Genomic DNA, 19502 nt, shown 5'->3' with positions numbered 1-19502 from the left:
GCCCAGCCCCACGCCATTGGCCGGCCGGGCGACCGCGACCCGCGCCGCAGGCCTGCCTCCTCGGCCCCGCGGGCCGCCCCTTCCCTGCATCCCTCCCTCCGCCACCGCCGCATCCCCGTCCATTGTCATCCTTGGCCTGGATTCCCGCTCCAGCTTACGGGAGGCGCGGGGAGGCTGTTCTCCCCGCGTCGCCCCTTGCCCTGTCCAAGCCACCCTGTACCCAGCATGTAGGGTAAAACCCCAGCCCCCACGGCCTGGCGGCAAGGATCCGAGGCGGCCTTAACACCCCTGCCATGCTTGACGCCTCACTCCAGCCAAGACAACCCACTTGTAGCTCCCGGAGTAGGTCGTGAGAATGTCAGCAAGCTCCTCTAGGGCGACACAACAGAGTGGCTGAGGCCAGACTGCCTGGTGTGAATCCCAGCTCTGCTCCTTAGGACTTGACCCGTCTGGCCAAGTCACCAGATTTGTCTGCGCTCGGGTTAGCCCAATTGGAAAATGGAGGTTAGAGTGGAAAGTGGACCTAGTAGTTAACCAGCATAGCACATGCAGAAAAGTGCGGGGCATGTGGGAAGTGGGATATGTTAGCGAATCATGGTGGGAACAGAACTCTTTTATTCACCGTAGTCTCCCCAGCATCTAGGGAACTCCTCCCCATCTTTCAAGAACCAGAAGTCTCTCCAGTGCTCTCCAGGCTCCTCCCCATTTCTCCTCTAGCTCCCTGGCACTATGTGCTGTCCCTTTGCCCCATCTTGCCAGGGTCTGTCTAGTCATTGGCTCATTTCCTCCCCAGGCACCAGGAGCCCCTGGGTGGCAGAGAATGACTGGCTCACCTTTGTGTCACTAGGGCCACAGTGATAATACACACTTGGCCCCTGAGAAATGGATGGGCTCATTAGTATAACAATAGCTATTGATATTTTGATATAGCAAAACTATTACTGAGTGCTATGTGCCAGAAACAGATATTACCTGATTTAATTCTGAGGTTGGTACTACTACTTTTATTCCCATTTTACAAATAAGGAAACTTTTGGGGAGTCTGGGTGGCTCAGTCGATTGAGCATCCCACTCTTGGTTTCAGCTTGGGTCATGATCTCCCAGTTCATAAGCTCAAGCCCCACATTGGGCTCTGTACTGACAGTGTGGAGCCTGCTTGGGATTCTCTCTCCCTCCTTCTCTCTGTCCCTCCCCTGCTTGCGACGCGTCTGTCTCTCTCAAAATAAATAAAAATTTTAACAAAATAAGGAAACTTTTCTAAGGCCAGGTAGCTAGTAAGTGATTGAACCCAGGAATCTGGCTTCAGAGTCTTCACCCCTGCTATAAACTGCCTGAGAGGTGTTGGAGCTGACTTGGAGTATAAAATGAAATATTCTGTAGGTGACTAATTGGAAATTATGTGTTTGAGGATAAAAGACTTCAGGACATGCCACCCCAAATATGTTACTTTAGCATACTGACTTTTTTTTAATGTTTATTTATTTATTTTGAGAGAGAGTGAGACAGAGCACGAGTGGGGAAGGAGCAGAGAGAGAGGGAGACAGAATCTGAAGCAGCTCCAGGCTCTGAGCTGTCTGCACAGAGCCAGATGTGGGGCTCAAGCTCACGAATTATGAGATCATGACCTGAGCCGAAGTTTGACACTTAATGGAGATGCGCCGCTGGCATACTGATTATTTTGAGCTGAAGGCACTTGAGAAATAGCAGTTGCAGGAAAGGCTCTCAGACCTCCCCTTTCCTACCTAGAAACAGACCATGAACTTCCCCGTGAGAATCGTGCCTTCCGTGTACCAGCAAGAGAAGAATGTCCTTATCAAGAAGGAGGCACCGGGAACTGATGTCATAATGGATCTGTACAAACAAATTTACTAAAATGACCCTTATTTTCTACTCATTTCCCCCCACCCCCACCCCAGATCTAGTCACTAACCCACAATTTGCCATCTCGAGCCCAGAGTTTTTTGCCCTGTCATTTCTCCACAAATGTATTTTTTCTTTGTCTAAAACATCTGTAAGCTTTCTGCTCTGGTCACTTCCTCGTTTTCTTGTGAAGGCTCCCATGTACACATGAAATTTTAGTAAAATTTGTACACATTTCTCCTGTTAATCTGATATATTTCAGTTCAATTCTTAGGCCCAGCTGGAGACCCTACAAAGGTAGAGTAGAAATTTTTCCTCCCCTACAGGGCCCATGGCCTATTGGTAGTATTCATACACTTGGGGGCCACAGCAGAGTGTTGAGTGGGGAGGAAACATATTTGAGGTCTTCTCAACACCAGGCATGGTGTGCACCCCAACTCCATAGTGAGGGTAGGAGCCTCAGAGAAGTTAGGCCGTTCCCTCAAAGCCAGACAGCAAGCACAGGGTGGTCTGGAAGGAGACTCAGATGTGTTCTTCCGGGGTATTTCTCATGACTGCCTTTCTCTGTAGAACTTTCCACAGCACTATCTACTGCAGAGATGAGGCATCTAGCTATGTTTTCTTCAGGTCCTCAACCTTGGGGCTGGGCCCTCCTGAACACCCAGGGGAAGCCCCCTCCCCCAGCAGCCACTGCTCTATCCTCAGGACATTTGGCGGCTCACCTATTCATTAGCTTTCTGGGGGTGGCTGAGCCCATGCAAGAGACCCGGAGCCAAGTCTCCATACACACCACCTTGCCACTTGAGGTGTACTCTCTAGAAAGAAACTGAAGTAGAACGGCAGGCTGTGGCCAGGGGACACCCCGAGGCCAAGCTGAGAGCTGCCACAGTGCAGATTTACAGAGCAAACCATGCTCTTTCAGTCCTTCATGATGCTGGCTGTGAAGACTGGGAATTTCCCCAGTAAGACTGGTCTTCCGCCTTACGTGTTTTGCCATGAAGTCTCGAGATCTTGACTTTCAGACTGAACTTTAAAACAAAGACATGTTGGGGCACCTGGGTGGCTCTGTCGGTTAAGCATCCGACTTCGGCTCAGGTCATGATCTCACGGCTCGTGAGTTCGGGCCCCATGTCGGGCTCTGGTGCTGACAGCTCAGAGCCTGGAGCCTGCTTCGGATTGTGTCTCCCTCTCTCTCTGCCCCTCCCCCGCTTGTTCTCTCTCTCTCTCTCTCTCTCTCTCTCTCTCTCTCTCTGTTTCTCTCTTTCTCTCTCTCTCTCTGTTTCTCTCAAGAATAAGTAAACATAAAAAATACTTTAAACAAAAACATGTTGAGTGACCCCCAATTATTAGGCATGTCCTTTTTCATATGGGGTCTACATTTTGCACTCCTTCCTAGGGGAATGGATTGATAGTTCCATTATTAAGTGAAACTACAAAAAAAAAAAAAAGGTGGGGAGGAAATAAGAAAAGAAAGGTAAGAAAATCTACGGGCCTCAAATGTAAGTATCCTCCCTGCTCAGCTTCATGCCAATCCAATCAGCCGCCTGAGACAGGCAAGGAAGAAAGGCACTGGGGTCAGCTGGGAGATGGCCCCAACTAGATCCACACACAGTCTGGGCTCCAAGGAGTTTGGGGGGCAGGGGAAGGGAAGGCCTGGGGGTTCGGGACCTGAGTTGAGAAAGGGTCACAGTTAAATGGCCACTGGAAGTGAGGGGTCCAGGGGCACAAAGAGCAGACAGAGCTGTCCAGATCAATCATGTTTAGGGTAAGGAATGTTCTAAAATTTCAAAATTTCCATTATATCACTGGTCTAAGTTCTATAACAATTAGCGACATGCATTTTTTCTAATTTAAGGTATTAGGAGCACTCTATAATTATTATTTAAAAATTCTAAGTTCTCACAGGGCGCCTGGGTGGCTCCGTTGGTCAAGCATCTACTTCTTGATTTCATCTCAGGTCAGGTTCGTGGGTTTGAGCCCCATGTTGGGTTCCACACTGACAGTGTGGAGCCTTCTTGGGATTCTCTCTCTCTCTCTCTCTCTCTCTCTCTCTCTCTCTCTCTCTCAAAATAAATAACTAAATAAAAATTCTAAGTTCTCACATTTCTTCTATGAGGGACCTACAGAGTCATAAACCGGGGTCCCATGTCATCATTGAGGAAGTGACAGCAGAGCAGTTGTAACCTAAAAATTACCTAGATGGTGAGCACCCACACAGCAATTTCACCACGAGCTGTCTGCCCTCCAGAAACTCGTGATCATGTATCTAACAAGACATATATAAAAATGTTTACTGAAGCCACTCTTTGCAATAGCAAAAATGTGAAAACACTCACTTAGTGGCTTTTCAGCAGGAGAATGGATAACCTGGGATTTCTATAAACAACAGAATACAGCCATTAACGTAATGAACGATATTTCTAGGCAACAACATGGATAAATCTCAGAAGACATCATGTGGAGCAGGAAAGGCAATTTGCAAAATGAAATGTACACACTACTGTTTGTGCATATTGTAAAAACACAAAATGGCAGTTTATACTGTTTGTGGATGCTACAGATATAGTAAAAATTACTTTAATGTGTCCGCTGCCCTGAAGTAGAAGGCAGAGGAAGAGATAGGAGCCATCTTTGGTGGGACTGATAACATCTTATTTCTGTAAGAAAGAGAGCATCCCAGCAGGGAGAGGTTCTGATAGAAATGTCCAAATATTGGTATCTATTTAATCATCATAGTTGGTTAACTACATGTAGGGGTATAGGAGTGTCCACTGTGCTATGTTTAAAATAGTTTGTGAATTAATTGAAACAAACAAATAAACAAAAGGCAGTAGGCAAGTTCCTCCACCTCCATCCCACTACTCAGAACAAAACAAAATGAGAAACCTCCTAGTGCCAAGTAGATGTTTCTTAGATCTTTTCCTAACAGAAATGCTAACCTCCCCAGAGCCTAGCAGTGGTTTCCATTACTGTGAGGGGAGAAGGGGGCGGGGAGGAGGCACAGGCCAGCAGGGAAGGGCATTTCTCTTCATAAAGGACCCTTCTGTCTGCTTGAATGGTTACAGCTTTTCTCCTGGGGTGGGTGGAAGGGTTCTGGAGCAGGAGCCAGGTAATGGCTCCAGGCAGTGGGCGGGGCTTATCTGACCCCCTATGCAAACAAGGAAACCTGGGAAATCCAGAACTTACAGGCACCCAGTCTGCACTGATGCTCATTATGCACTGATTTTTAAAACATTAACAATTCAGAATAATTCATTATATGGAGAGGGGGGAGTATTATTACACATTTCTCTCTCTTTTTCTTTCCCTTCTATAGACTATTCTGCACATAATTTGGAAACAAAATGTGACAAGGTGCTGGAGAAAAGGTATCTGCATGGCTATTTAGTATCTGTTTTCTCTGTCAGAATGCAGTCACCTGGTCACCTGGGGTGGCACAAGATGCCTGTCCCTGCAACCATCATCCATGCAGCCAAAGGGTGCGGGCTGGCCCTCAAGGAATCTAGTGTGTGAAGAAACAGAGAGCTAGGCAGATAATGCCAGGACCCATTAACTCTGGCGGGATCCGTTAATTCGCAGGGATGACCCTCCTTATCCACCTCTTTGGACCAGGGACAAACATCTGTCTAAAAGCCTGACTCCTCAGATCCTGTCTTGGATTTGAGGCTGGAGACACCATTCAGCTACTAGATGACAAAAGCCAACTTGGAGAGAAAAATTCAGAGACAGATTGGGAGAGAGAGCTATTCAGAAAAAGAATTTGTGAGCCCGAGAGAGGGGATGATGGGAAGGACAAGAGGGGCTACTTCATAATCACGTCGTTCTGGTTCTGGTTCTAATCTTTCTCGAGTCTTTCAGAAGCCCGGCTGCCCTTAGAGTCTGTGAGATGTTTTGCATTCTTCTCATACACTTCCCTGTTTGTTGGAGTTAGGTTTAGGGATGGTTTACTAGTGGCTACCAAACTGCCTTAAATGTCTGGAGCAGGGCTGCTTGTATCTTAACAAAACAATCCTCTTCAAGGAAGGTTTCAATTAGAGAAGGTTCCTACCCTTCTCTGAGACCCATGAGTTAGAAACAGTGGGCCACCAGATTCTGCAGGACAGGGAAATGTCAGCCAGGGACATCCCCCTTCCCTGGTTGACCCCTTGTTGCAGTGCCAGCCAAACTTTCATCAAGCCCTCCCGGGTCCTGTCTGTAACTTGTAATTGTTTGGGGGTAAAGTGGTGCCAAGGTTTCACTAAATGGAAACTCCATCTGGTTTTAGAAAGCATGTTCACGTGGATTCAGGATTTCCATGAGTAACAGCCACTGAATATCCAAAACATACATATGCTTTGCCAAGTTTCCGTGGGTGGGTGAACCAAAGAGACCCGGGGGACCATATTCCTGGCCATCACCTGTGGAACACAGACCAGGAGGATGAGCCCCGAGCCTGGCTGTCTTGCCTTTTTATTTAGCAGGTGGTTTCATGTGCCCTGTGTATGCTTGCATGGAATCTGAAGGGGGAGGGTTGCCGGAGTCCAGCTCCAGCAGGTCCAGGGCTCCCTGAAGGATGGATGGCGTCAGTGAAAGGGAGTGAGAGAGCCTTGGCTTCTTTCTGCTCACCAGGCAGGCATCTCTGCACTGACCAGACAGTCAGCTTTATTTATTGAAAAAGTGTATGGGGTACAAAACAGAAGTGGCAATTGCCTTAGACAATGATTTCTGATGACAAATTCTTTGGTATGTAAAAATTTCTCAGAACATAGATTGGTAGAAGACTCATGAATAATCTTTATCAATAGTGATTGAAGTAGGTGACTAGATGCTTATCATGTGGAGAAGAAAGGTATCTTTAACATTCAAATACAAGGCAATGCTTTTAGCATAGTAAAGGCAAGAGTTAGATCTTTTGTGAGCAGGGGTCAATAGCCTGTTTTCTCCAGGGGAAGAAAAACAGGTTTCTCCAGAAATGTAACATTTGCTCCTATAATAACAAAAGAAGAAACTCCTATAATAAGTTTTTTCATAAGGTAAAATTCACATATTTTTAGCATAAGAAGGCACGTCACTCCTGATATCAGTCAGTCAGGCGCCTTGGGGGTTGGTGCTCAAGCAGAAATTGAGTGGGGGTTGAGTGGGTGTCTGACAGTGGGAGGCCTTGCAAACCTACCTTACTTCAGAAATGGCTCCCAGCATAGGGTGACTAAGGAGCAAGAGAATTTTGGGGGGGCCAGTGCCAAAAGAGGAAAAGCTAAGAATCAAGGTCATTAGGTAACTTACAGGGGAAGAATGACTAGACATGTGCTTCTACCCAATTCTCTCCAGTGCTTGGGGACAGAATGATGTGCTTATTTTTTCTCTGGAGCAATTTTCAATGCAGGTGACATAACAGAAGCCCCCCATAAAGGTTGTGAAATAATACAGGTTCCTGGGTGCCCTTTGGAGTTGTGGATCCAGCAGGTGTGAGATGGGACCATTCAGGCTACATTCTGGAATGGTCCTTGCTAAGGATTCTGTTATCATTAGGCCTCACCAAAAAGTTTTCCTTCCATGCCATCAGTCTCCACCCTCTCCCCGTCCCGCCCCCCCACCTGAGGAACAGCACCACCTGGCCCAGTAGTGCTTGCTTTCCCACGGATGTGGTTGGAAGCTGCTAGAATAGTGGAACAAAGGCTGGACTTGGAACTAGACAGTCTTGGGTTTGGGTTCTGGCTCAACTGCCATGACCTGAGTATCCCAGGATTCTCTAGCTTATGGACACATTAGTGCCCAAACCACAGGGCTCTTGGCCCAATCCTGCTGTCACAAAGAAGATAATATAGGAAGGTCTCTTAGGGGTGTGTTTGTGCACCTGAGATGCAGTCTTACTTTCCAGTTGCCTTCACCAGCACTGTCTCCAAGACAGTAGTGCCATCTTGAAGATAATAAGCCAAGACTTAATAGGTGGTGTTCCCAGTGGCCTGGCAGTGTGTTTCCAATGGCTGCTATTGGTTTCTGATACATTAAGACCCTTGCTGGTCAGCAGTAAAAAAGGAATAAACTACTTATACACATGACAACACGGATGCATCTCAAATGCATTATGTTAAGTATTACGTTAAGAAGCCAGACTCAAGGGGCACCTGGGTGGCTCAGTTGGTTGAGCGTCTGACTTTGGCTTAGGTTCATGAGTTTGAGCCCCATGTTGGGCTCTGTGCTGACAGCTCAGAGCCTGGAGCCTGCTTTGGATTCAGTGTCTCCCTCTCTCTCTTCCCTTCCCCTGCTCACACTGTCTCTCTCTCTCAAAAATAAATAAACATTTAAAAAATTAGAAAAAAAAAAAAACCAGACTCCAAAGGCTGTATACTGGTTCCATTTATATGATATTCTTGAAAAGGCAAACTATAGAGACCACAAACAGGTCATTGGTTGCCAGATGGGGGTGACTACAAAGGGCACAGGGACATTTCGGGGATTTTATAACCTTGACTGTGGTGGTGGGCAGGGAGCATGGATGTGCATTTGTCACAGCTCATCATACTGTATACACTGAAAAGACTGAATTTAGTGCACATAAATTCTACCCACGCTAAAAGAAAATGAGGGTAAATGAGGTAAACTAGTCTGCCCAAGGTCAGAAGTTTGCCCAGTCAGGAGTTGAAGCAGGTTGTGCTGAACTCCTGGGTCCGGACTTGGAACTGCCCTGTAATATAGCGGCTCACCGACCTCAGGCTCCTCCGCAGGTGGAAGCCTGCTCCTCAGGAGAGAGGGCCACGACTTCGGTCAGGAAGGTTAGGCAAAGCAGCCAGCTGTGGCCCTCACGGGGGGCGGGGTGGTGGTGGTGAAAGAACTATGTTCGGCTCACGGTTTTGCTACCTTCTAGATTTATCATCTTGGAGAAATGCATTTCTCTCCCCAAAATCTAATTTTCTCACCTTTGACTAATTTTTCCTTTGTTAAAAGAGAGCAATAAAAACCACCCCAAAGAAATGAGCCCTTGTTGGGAGACATTGCAGGGTTGGTGCAAAGGGTAACCCCAGCCCGGTGTTACTCTCCTGCCGGGTGACAGGGACAAGTCTCTCCACTTGTCAGAAGCCCACTTCCCTCATCTGTCAAAGGAGGACAGGAACTGCATCCGATTCATGGGGATGTTGTGGGTCTTGCAAGAAGTCGTTTTTTAAGCCACTCAACTCTCAGTGCGTGGCATGTAGTAGCATCCTTGAGTGTTAGTTATTATTATATTGTCATCCTCAACATCATTACCAAGCCCAGCCAACAGAGCTCTGGCAAGTGAGCAGGGAACAGAGCTCCCTTTGTGTATGCTCAGCTGGGGCTCCAGGGACGGCAGGGTGAGGGAGTGTCTACAGCCATTTGGCTTAGACCACAAAGGGTTATGGAGGGTCTTGGTGCTGACGGCTCTTTTCTGTTTACACAGGCAAAACTTTTATCTGCCTCAGCGCACAGGGCCGCCAGGATGGCAGGGTCAGAAGTTCACATAAGAAACACGTTCCCATCCCCATTTTGGTCCTGTTGCTGAGGCTTTTATATTTTAGACTCCTTTTCTTTTTTTTTTCATGGTCTGCACATCCCCATCTGAAATATGATTTCCATCCAGCCCTCTGCTGAAACGTGAGCAGGATTCAAATGAAGGACTTGTTCCCAGTGACCAGGAGAGACTTCCAGCCATTGGAGCAAATTGGATAGCTACTGCTAACGTCGGGTCTCTCGTTTTCATTCCTCTGTTGCTGTCTTGCTCTGTCTGTTCCTTCTTGACCCAAAGCAGACGCTTGGAGTGGGTCTGTTAGATTCATATCTCTGCAAGATGATAGCCCCTTGCTAGTTTGTGCTGCCTGGGAAATGCATGGCCCTGGCCCTGAGGCTGGCCAATGCTGCCAGGCAGTACAGCTCAGTGCCCATCATTTTGACCTGGTGGCTTTCAAATATCAGAACCACTGGGAGGCAGGAGGGGCAGGCTCCTGGATTGGGCCCCAGATATTGCATCCCTAACAAATTCTTAGGTGATCCTAATATCGTCTGTCCAGAAATTCTTGATTGTTGGGGGGATAGCACCTGTGACTAGAAGAATGCTGAGGGCGGTGCTGGCAGAACCCCAGCCCGTGGGAAAGAGAGAATATGAGCGAAGATGAAGTCGTTTTCCAAAGTTTCCATCGACTTTCTGCCAGCCACTACCACCAAACATTAAGTGGGTTCAAATGACAGGACCAAGAGAGGAGGAAGTGGTAAAAGATCCACTCAAGAAAATGGACCCAGAAGATGGTCCAGAAGCCAGGTGGACAGACAGAGTGAATATTAGAATATCCATTGTGTTTACAGAACACAGTTCTAAGGGGCGGAGCAGAAAAAACGGTGCTGAGTGTCCCATCCAACATAAGGTGAGGATAGAAAGAGGGAGATGATAAAAACAGAGTGAGAAGTTGAGGAACAGGTTTGGACGTGGAACCTGACACGGGGTAAGACAGGCAGTGCAGATACTACTCTGTACAGCGTGAGTGGGTGCTGGAGAAACGCCTAATTCTCTGATGGGATGGCTACATAAACCCTTGAAAGGGCCGCTGCTGATTTTAGGGACCAGACAGACCCGAATAGTTCTCTTAAAGCTTAGGAGTTAGGTGAGCAGAGATACTGTGTTCTAAGAATCACATTTCATAAAACTGCAAATGGTTTATAAAACTATTTTCACCTATCAAAAGAAAGACGCAACTCTGTCTAGTCTCATTCATTCATTCTACTAAAACTTAGTGGGTGCTAAGGCTCTGTTCCAGGAGCTGGGGATAGAGATGAACAAAAGGATAAAGCCTCTGTTTTTATATAGTTTTCATCCCACAGGATAGAGAGACCTCCAAACCCACACTCAGCACACATGCACACATGCACACATGCAGAAATGACGTTAAAATTTTATCTTTTAGGTGGTGATCAATGCTGTGGAGAAAATCAAGCAGGAAGAGTTGCTACAGTATATGAGCTTTGGGAGACTTCTCCAATACCATGACATTTGAGCAGACACAAAGACGATGAAGAATGACCTCTGATAAAAATCTAATGTCCAGAATAGGTGAAGAACTCTTACAACTCAACAACAAAAAGATAAATAAATGGATATCTACATGACCAACCAGTACAAGAAAGAGGTTCAACAGCCTTTACCTTACATCTGACATCATCAGGCATTACAGAAATGCACATCAAAACCACTTGACACCCATTAGAATGACTAGTTAAAGACAGGGAAAATAAGTATTGGTGAGGACGTGGAGAGATTAGAATTTTTGAACATTGCTGGTGGGAAGGCAAGATAGTTTAGTCAGTGTGAAAAACAGTTTCGTAACTTCTCAAAGAAAAGTGAAATTTGGAATTGCCATATGACCCAGCAACTCCAATCCTAAAATTGCAAAGAGGTACTCCGACAAGTGTATGCGCATGCGTATTCACAGCAGGACTATTCATAATAGCCGGAAGTGGAAGCCGCCAGTGTCGTCCCTTGATGGATGAATGGATAAACAAATTGTGGTATATCGTACAATGGGATATTATTCAGCCTTAAAAAGGAATACAGTACTGATAGATGCTAAAGCATTAGGCTAAGTGAAAGGCGCTGGTTGCCAAAGGTCACAGATTGTAGGATTCCATTTATACCAAATACCCAGGATGGATCACTCCATGGAGTCAGGGTGCAGGTGGTGGTTCCTGGAGCTGGCCGGGGAAGTTCTTGGGCAGCAACCGCTCAATGGGTAAGAAATTCTCCTTCGTAGTGATGAAAATCCTTTAGAACTCGTTAGCGGTGGTGGTTGTTACACCGTGAACATACTGAGTGCCGCAGACTTGTTGATTTGTGTTATGGGAATTTCACCTCAACAAGTTATCAGAAAAGCAACAACAACAACAGAAGGTGAGAATTGAATGATCTCTGAGAAAAACTGCTAAGGAAAAACAAGACCGTGTAAAATAGTGTTTTGTCACTGTGAATCTAGCAACAAGGACCACCCCATGTACATTTCAGTACCTGATGCTGTTTGTAAAATGTGCATGTGTTACCTATGCAAAAAATTAAAAGTAAATTAATGAACTATTTTTAAACAAACGTTGACTTCAGAGTCAGATCTGGGTTGGAATCCCTCCTTGGCTGAGCATCAACTGGTGACTCTGTGCCTTTCTGAGCCTCGTGTCCACATCTGTAGCTCAGCACAGTAACTATACCACCGCCCCAGCTTGTCAAGTACATTGAGATTGTGCATGTAAAGGGCACGGTGCTTGGGATACCATGAGTGCTGAGGAAATGGCATGAGTGGTTGGTACTCATAAACTTCTGATGACAAATATGGGGGCTTCCTCCACACCACCAGCCAGTTCTGCAACACTGGGCACCAACTTGTGTCCTATAGCTCAGTTCAGTTCTGACACTGTTTGCCAGGGCTAGTGCAGAGTCCACAGGCTAAGGGCTCAGTCCCACATTTAAATAAAAATAAAATAAAATTAGGGGAGCCTGGGTGGCTCAGTCAGTCAATCGTCTGACTTTAGCTCATGTCATGATCTTGCCGTTTGTGAGTTCAAGCCCCATGTTCCATGCAGACAGCTTGGAGCCTGGAGCCTGCTTCAGATTCTGTGTCTCCCCTCTCTCTGCCTCTCCCCCACTCACTGTCTCTCTCTCTCTCAAGAATAAACATTAAACAATTAAAAATAAAAAAGTTAAAATTAAAACAATAAATTTTCATAATAGATTTTATTTAACCTAATGTATCCCAAATGCTACCACTATAATCAATATAGAACTTATCAATGAGATATTTTACATTTTTCCACACTAAGTCTTCAAAACTGATGTATATTCTATACTTAGTGCATATCTCAATTTGGACTAACTACAGTTCAAGTGCTTAACAGCCACCTGTGACTGGCGGCTGCCATATTTGACAAACAGAGGTTTAATTGGACCAAAAATGGATCTTTCAACAATTTAACAATTCAAATCAGATCTTCCCATTTTCTCTTTTAAAAGTCATGTCTCTGGGGTATTTAGAAGATATTTGTATATACTTGGAAACACTAAATCGAATTTCCTAGAATCCACTTTTCAGAAATGCTCACGTAAACGTGAAAAGGTATATGCACAGGTATCTTCATTGCTTCGTTCTACCAGTGGAAGAGAGTCTGAGTTCTGGAGTCAAAATGCCTGACTTTGAATCCTGGCTCTGCCATTTAATAGCTACCTGACCTTGAATAAATTATTAAGCCATTATCTTCCATTTCCTCATCTACATTTGAAACTATAACAGGGGGCTCTTTGCAAAGATTATGAAATGACCCACATTAAGTGCTTCTGACAGTTCCTGGCTGTAGTAGGTGCTCAACAACTCTTAGCTATCATTATCACTACGAACAGGAAAAAAAATGTCACCATGGAAATGTCCAGCACTAAGGAAATTATTTACCGAAGTATGGTCCATCTATGTGGTTTAAGCTACCCGAGAACAGAGACCAGGTTTTACTCCCGGTTGCACAAATCCAGCTCGGTCCCGGGCATATGTTACGTGAGGGATAAATGGCATGCAAACGTCTAGAGGATGAATGAAGCTGCTTGCAGTGAGTCAATCTGGATAGAGTGCAGAAGAATATGGACCATATGATTCCATTTCTGTAGGGAGAAAAGGGGGAAACTGTATATACAAAGGGGATGTGTTCATTATATAACCACAAGTAAAAGGAGGGAAGCATACCAAACCATTAATGGTTTTCAATAGGGAGGCTTCCGATATTTATGTTTTAGTGGAGGTCACCTCACATTGAAGTTATTTATGGGGTTGTCTTGTCCCGTCAGTCCGGTGGGCTCCGCCAGCTGGTCCTATCATTCCGGTTCCCGCACTCGCCTAGCACTTGTGTTTGGGGCTGTTAGAGTTCAGTGAATTGTTGCTGGATTGAGTGGCTAATTATTGCTTCCCCTGTCCCCACCTACACTATGAGTCAGCGTTTGTTCAAGATCCTTTTAAATGTTCTCACTGTCAGTGAGAAGAAGCTCTGAAATATTATATTAAATATGCTATCTGATCTGCCCGTGTTGCACCCTCAGGGCCTAAGGCTTAGTAGATGGCAAGCTAAATGAATGGTCTGCATAATAAAAATGTCACAGAAGGCCACCTTTTCCCGGAAGCGCGCTGTTCAGAGTGACAGGAGAGAGGGACCAACAAATCACTGTGTGCTGCCAGCCCTTCCTCCTCTCAACACATCTCTCCGGGGCTCTGCCTAGTGGATTATGGAAATGGTATTAGCATGTGCAGAATCTTAATTTCTGGTCTCTGGAACCAAATGTATTATTTATGGGTCTATGTCACATTTATTTATTCATCCAGGAAATGCCTGGAGGCCTGCAGTGTACCGGCTGCTTTATGCCTGGCCCTGAAGATACGACAGTGAAGAAGGCAGGTTCCCATTCTTTTTTTTTTAATGTTTATTCATTTTTGAGAGAGCACAAGTTGGGGAGGGGCAGAGAGAGAGAAAGAAAGAGAGAGAGAGAGGGAGAGAGAGAGAGAGAGAGAGAGAGAGAGAGAGAGAGAGAATCTGAAACAGGCATCAAGCTCTGAGCTGTCAGTACAGAGCCCAAAGCAGGGCTCAAACCCATGAACCATGAGATCATGACTCGAGCCGAAGTTACTCACTTAGTCTACTGGGCCACCAACAGGTTCCCATTCTTAAGAAGCAGTCTCTTGTTCTCACTCTTCTTTTTTATCAGCTTGAGCACCCATACCTAGGAGCTGTCTCTCTCTTAAAAAACATTTCCCATCAGGGGCACCTGGGTGGCTCAGTAGGTTAAGTGACTGACTCTGGATTTCGGCTCAGGTCATGATGTTATGGTTCATGGGATGGAGCCCCACGATGGGCTCTGCACTGACAGCTTGGAGCCTGCTTGGGATTTTGTCTCTCCCTCTCTCTCCACCCCTCCTGTGCTAAAATGTGTGTGCAGTTTCTCTCTCTCTCTCTCTCAAAATAAATAAACTTAAAATATTTTTTTAAAGAAGTTTCCCACCAGAGGCGCCGGGGTGGCTCAGTTGGTTAAGCATCCGACTTTGACTCAGGTCATGATCTCACGGTTTGTGGGTTCAGGCCCTGCATCGGGCTCTGTGCTGACAGCTCAGAGCCTGGAGCCTGCTTCGGATTCTGTGTCTCCCTCTCTCTCTGCACCTCCCCTACTTGTGCTCTGCATTTCTCTGTCTCTCAAAAATAAACAAATATAAAAAACAATTTTTTTTAAAGTTTCCCACCAGATCTAGAATAAACTCAACTCTAGACCAGTGTGTAGAATAGTTGCTAGAGTTCTGTATTCTTATCTCTCGCTTTTTTTTTAATTGACATTTGCTTACTGTGTGCCCAAAAGTAAGTCAAGTCACCTCTGTGCCTTGTTTTCTTCTCTTGGTGACCTGTGGGGTTTCTGTTCGTCCCTCCTAACTCTCAGGGGCATAGGGAGGGTCTTGCAGGACAGTGGACGCTGAGAGGACTTGAAGGGGAGGGAGCTGGTTGGTCCGAGTGTCACCATGACTGCCACCTATCTGGCCATAGGGTGTCACCACAACTTGAAGAGAATCTGGACATAAGTCAGAAAAAATAGAAATTGGTTTTTTCCCTTTTCAGTGGGAACACCTGTTTTGGGGGGTGCTTAGGTTTAAACGAAAATATTCAAAAGTAACTGTGTGATACTGGAAGAGTCATTTCTCCTTCCTGAGTGTCCGGTTACGTTCCTAAGAGATAAGGCAACGGGACTGGGTTGATGGCTTTTAAATTATGCTCCAGAAAACTATGCACTGGGAAGAGACTCTCCTAACCCCACATCTGCAGCTAGAGCAGCCAGCGTTTAAAAAACAATTTCCCCTAACTTTACATATTTGGCTTCACTGTAAGGTTTATTTTTTTGTTTTCTTTCCTTCTCTCTCTCCCTCCCCAACTTCCTTCCTCTCTCTCTTTCCAAAATCCTGGAGCTAAATTAAAATGGAAAAAAAAATCCTCACTGCTAAATAATCTGTAACCTTCTTTTTGCTGTTCACACACATGTGAACCCGTGTACTCTGTGCTATTTACTTAACGTGTGTGCACTCCTCTTGCACGTGTTTGGTGGCACGAGAGCCTCTGGGTACAGAATTCCTTTTTAAGAATCAGCAATGAATCAGAGATGGCCATTTTTAAGTGCAGCACTCCTGAGTCCGAATAACCTTTGGCAGTTGAAGGTTGAGGAAGAAATTCGACAACCGGTCCAGGGAAAGTCTCATTTTCCAAATGGCTGGAGCGCTTGCCAAGCGGTTGTGACCTGTGGGTCCTGGGAAGTGGAGGGTTGTGGGAATAGCGCCACCTTGTGATTCCCGGTGTCGCCTTCCCGAGAAGGGCCTGGCTGGTCTCGGAGCTAAGGGCTCCCTCCTACGGGGCAGAGTCCCTGGAAATGGGGATCCTCAGTTCACTGAGACGGGGCCGGTGCTGGAGTCCAGGCTCCTGCCCACATCAGGTCCAGCTGCCTCACTCCGCAGCCCTTGTCGGAAAGCTGCCACGCGGCCTAGGCCCGTGTGTGGTTGTGGCCAGTGTGCCTCGTGGGACACTGTCTGCGTCCAGAAAAGGAAGGCAGAGCCTGAGAGGAGAGGGGACACATTTCACAACCGACGTGTGTGAGGCCGGGGTGTGAAGACCATACACAGGAATTACACGGAGGGTGGGCAGAAGGTGGCATCCCCTGTCCAGAAACTCGGGACACAGGTGAGGACAAGAGGACTCTACCCCTCACCTTGACCTCACCCTGACCCCACTCCGGGGGGGTCCTGAATGAGCCCTCCAGCACTTCGCCTCTCTCACTGACTTCCCAGCCCTGGCACAGGGTGGCAGGAACATGAAATGAAATGTAAGAGACTTTGCCCAGAGCCTGGCACATGGAGAGTTCTCAAAATTTTCCACGACTATCCCCACCCTCTTCCACTCAGTGGACTAGACACGGGTGACAACCAGGGGCCGGGACTGGCCAGCACGGGAACTGACAGCCCTGTGCAGCTCTGTCCCGCACGGATACACCTTTTGCCGTGGATGCAAGCTACCATTTCCTAGCTGTCACTTTGAGAAAAGTCAAAAGAAACAGGAGCAATTACTTTTAATAATATATTTTATTTAACCCAATATAGCAATATCTTGTCATTTCTACATGCAATTAAAATAAAAAGCAGGGGTGCCTGGGTGGCTCAGTTGGTTAAGCATCCGACTTCCGCTCAGGTCATGATCGCTCAGTTTGCAAGTTCGAGCCCCACGTCGGTTGGGCTCTGTGCTGACAGCTGGGAGCTTGGGGCTTGTTTCAGATTTGGTGTCTCCCACTCTCTCTGCCCTTCCCTTGCTCACCCTGTCTCTCTCAAAAATAAACAAACATTAAAAAATTTTTAAATAAAAATCAAGAGAGTGAGATGTTTTATCTTCCTTCGCCTCCTTCCCCTGCCCCCAACTAAAGTCTTTGAAATTCGGTGTTTATTTCACACTGACAGCACAGGCCTTGTTCCCAAGGACATCTGGGGTCTCTTCTCTGTCACTGGGTCACCAATGTACCCTGGGGCCCAGTGCAGGTCACTCCCTAATGTGGGTCTTACTGTCCTTTACTATGAGATATGGGGTGCACTGCTGATCTCTGATGCTTCTCCCCGGAGGGAAGTTTTACAATCACAAAATGAGGCCTGACCATGCCGTGCCCTGCTCTGCCTCCCTCCGGGGTTTCCGGAGGCCCGGCTCAGGGCAAGCCTGTGAGAGCTCGTGGACACGCAGGGAGTGCAGGGAAGCAGTAATTCCTGTCAGGTCTGCCCATCCCTGCTCCCTGGGGGTTGCTAGAAGCCGGCCTGACGTCTTTGCCCAGACGCCAGTCGCCAGCTGCAGCTTTCATAAAGGATTCCCTGGCCTCATTCATGGGCCTCTTCCCTCTCTTCCAGGCTCTCGAACATGCTGAGCAAGACAGAGTCTGGGCTCTGCCTGAGCACCCTGAAAACAGGCCTCCCTTGGTGCTGTGGAGAAACTGTGTGAGGCTGAAGTCTGAACCCCGTGAGCGTCCTGGCTCAGGCGGGTGTACAGCCTCTGTGAGGGCCCCAGCTCTCCCAGGGCCAGAACTCAACACTCAGTCAGCTAAGGAGCCCCCCTCAGCATCTGCATGTAACGGTCCCTCCCCCCACCCCCCACCCCCTTGCACCTCCTGGCCAGAGGGACATTGTTTGCAGTACACGTCTCGTCTCTCACTTCCTCTGTAGTTTAGGACCTAGACCGGTTACACTGGAGTTGATGGAGACCATCAATCAACCCCTGCAGTTTATCGATGGGGAAACTGAGGCCCAGAGAGGAGGAAAGTTGCCAGGTCATGGAACTAGTCAGTGAGAGAGTCTCTTGATTCTTCTCCTGGACTCTCCTGTCCCCTCCCCACACCCATCTCTACCACCAAACCACGCAGCGTGCATCCATCTTCTATGTTTGCTGGCAGCTCTGGACCTCATGGATAGCCTTGGATAAAAGCTTAGAAGCCCCTGGGGGTTTGACTCGGGGTTTGCTGGATGGGGTTGGGGGATGCAGAAAACAAGGCCCTGGGTGAGCTGTTTCTGCTCCAGCCCCTTTCCCCATACACAATCTCCCCTTTTGGCCACCCGGAGCCACCCCCAGCCAGCCCCTCTCCCTCTCACCCCCAGGCCATGGTCCCTAGGCTGCTCCCTTCCACCTCCCTATGTGTGGCCAGCTCTTACCCCCAGAGACCAGCCTTCATTCAGCCTGTTTCCCACAGTCACCCTGTTACAGCCACCACCAAACCCCTGTTTGGCATCTCCCTGCATATCCAGGGCCTGCCACAGTGTAATGATGGATATAGAAAGAGGTCCTGGATTCTGGAATGTTCCCATCCCAGACTGGAACAGCGTAGGAGCGGCCTCCTCTGCCCTCTCCCCCAGTGCTGCCGGACAATGCTTCCCTCCCTTCCTTTCCTAAGCGCCCTTTCCCTGCAGGAAGTGTCCCAGCGGGCCCAGGCAGGCAGCCTGGCATTCCTCCTTGGCCCAGCCATGTGGGACCTGGGAGGCCTCTGACAGCCCCGGTCAGTCAGCAGTGCCCAGTCCAGGTTCCTCCCATCAAGCTTGTATGCATTGTCATTCTGCAAGTGTCCAGGAGGTGGCACCAAAGTGCCAAAGAAGGGCCTGGTGGGCTCGGGCTCCCAGCCACCCGGCAAGGCCCCGCCTTAGGTTCTGTTGCTGTGACAGCTCACTGCCCTCCAACATCCATGGGGCCACAGGCTCCCTGACCATGAAGGCCAGGAAGGTGCTGCTCATTACAGGGGCCCCGTGCTCTGTCAGGCTGGGCTCTGAGCCACTCTTTGCACCCCAGCCCCCGAACAGTCTGTGTGGGGAATGGGGGACAGAGGGTCACGCAAGAAGTGACAAGATCCGTGTACTTCTTATGCTGGGATTTCTCATCAACACAAAGATTTCCATGTCCTGGACTGGGAGCTGGCAGAGAAGTTGACCATAATTAGGAGCTGGCGTGCCTAAAATGCATTACAAGTGTACTGAGACATTGACTCTCAGGGTCCTGACCCTTGGGGTAGCTGGTGGAACGGCGGGGGGGGGGGCGGGGGGGACCTCTTGCGCCAGTTGTGTGTGGCAAGAAACAGCCTCATTCATTGCATAGTTATG

The 19502-nt window shown here is 47.6% G+C and overlaps 1 protein-coding gene across 1 annotated transcript in view; it reads right to left on the bottom strand.

The window, feature by feature from the left end:
- Nucleotides 1-123, bottom strand: part of DKK3 (dickkopf WNT signaling pathway inhibitor 3) — a 48203-nt gene extending 48080 nt beyond the window's left edge. Inside the window, exon 1 of the mRNA XM_029915562.1 lies at nt 13-123. Coding sequence (XP_029771422.1) covers nt 13-123 — 111 coding nt within the window. The remainder of the gene's footprint in view (nt 1-12) is intronic.
- Nucleotides 124-19502: the final 19379 nt, after the last annotated feature.

The sequence above is a fragment of the Suricata suricatta genome, chromosome 11 (genome assembly GCF_006229205.1).
Source record: "Suricata suricatta isolate VVHF042 chromosome 11, meerkat_22Aug2017_6uvM2_HiC, whole genome shotgun sequence".
Classification (NCBI taxonomy): domain Eukaryota; kingdom Metazoa; phylum Chordata; class Mammalia; order Carnivora; family Herpestidae; genus Suricata; species Suricata suricatta.
The sequence above is the reverse complement of the archived record's forward strand: the minus strand, read 5'-3'. Positions and strand labels throughout refer to the sequence as shown.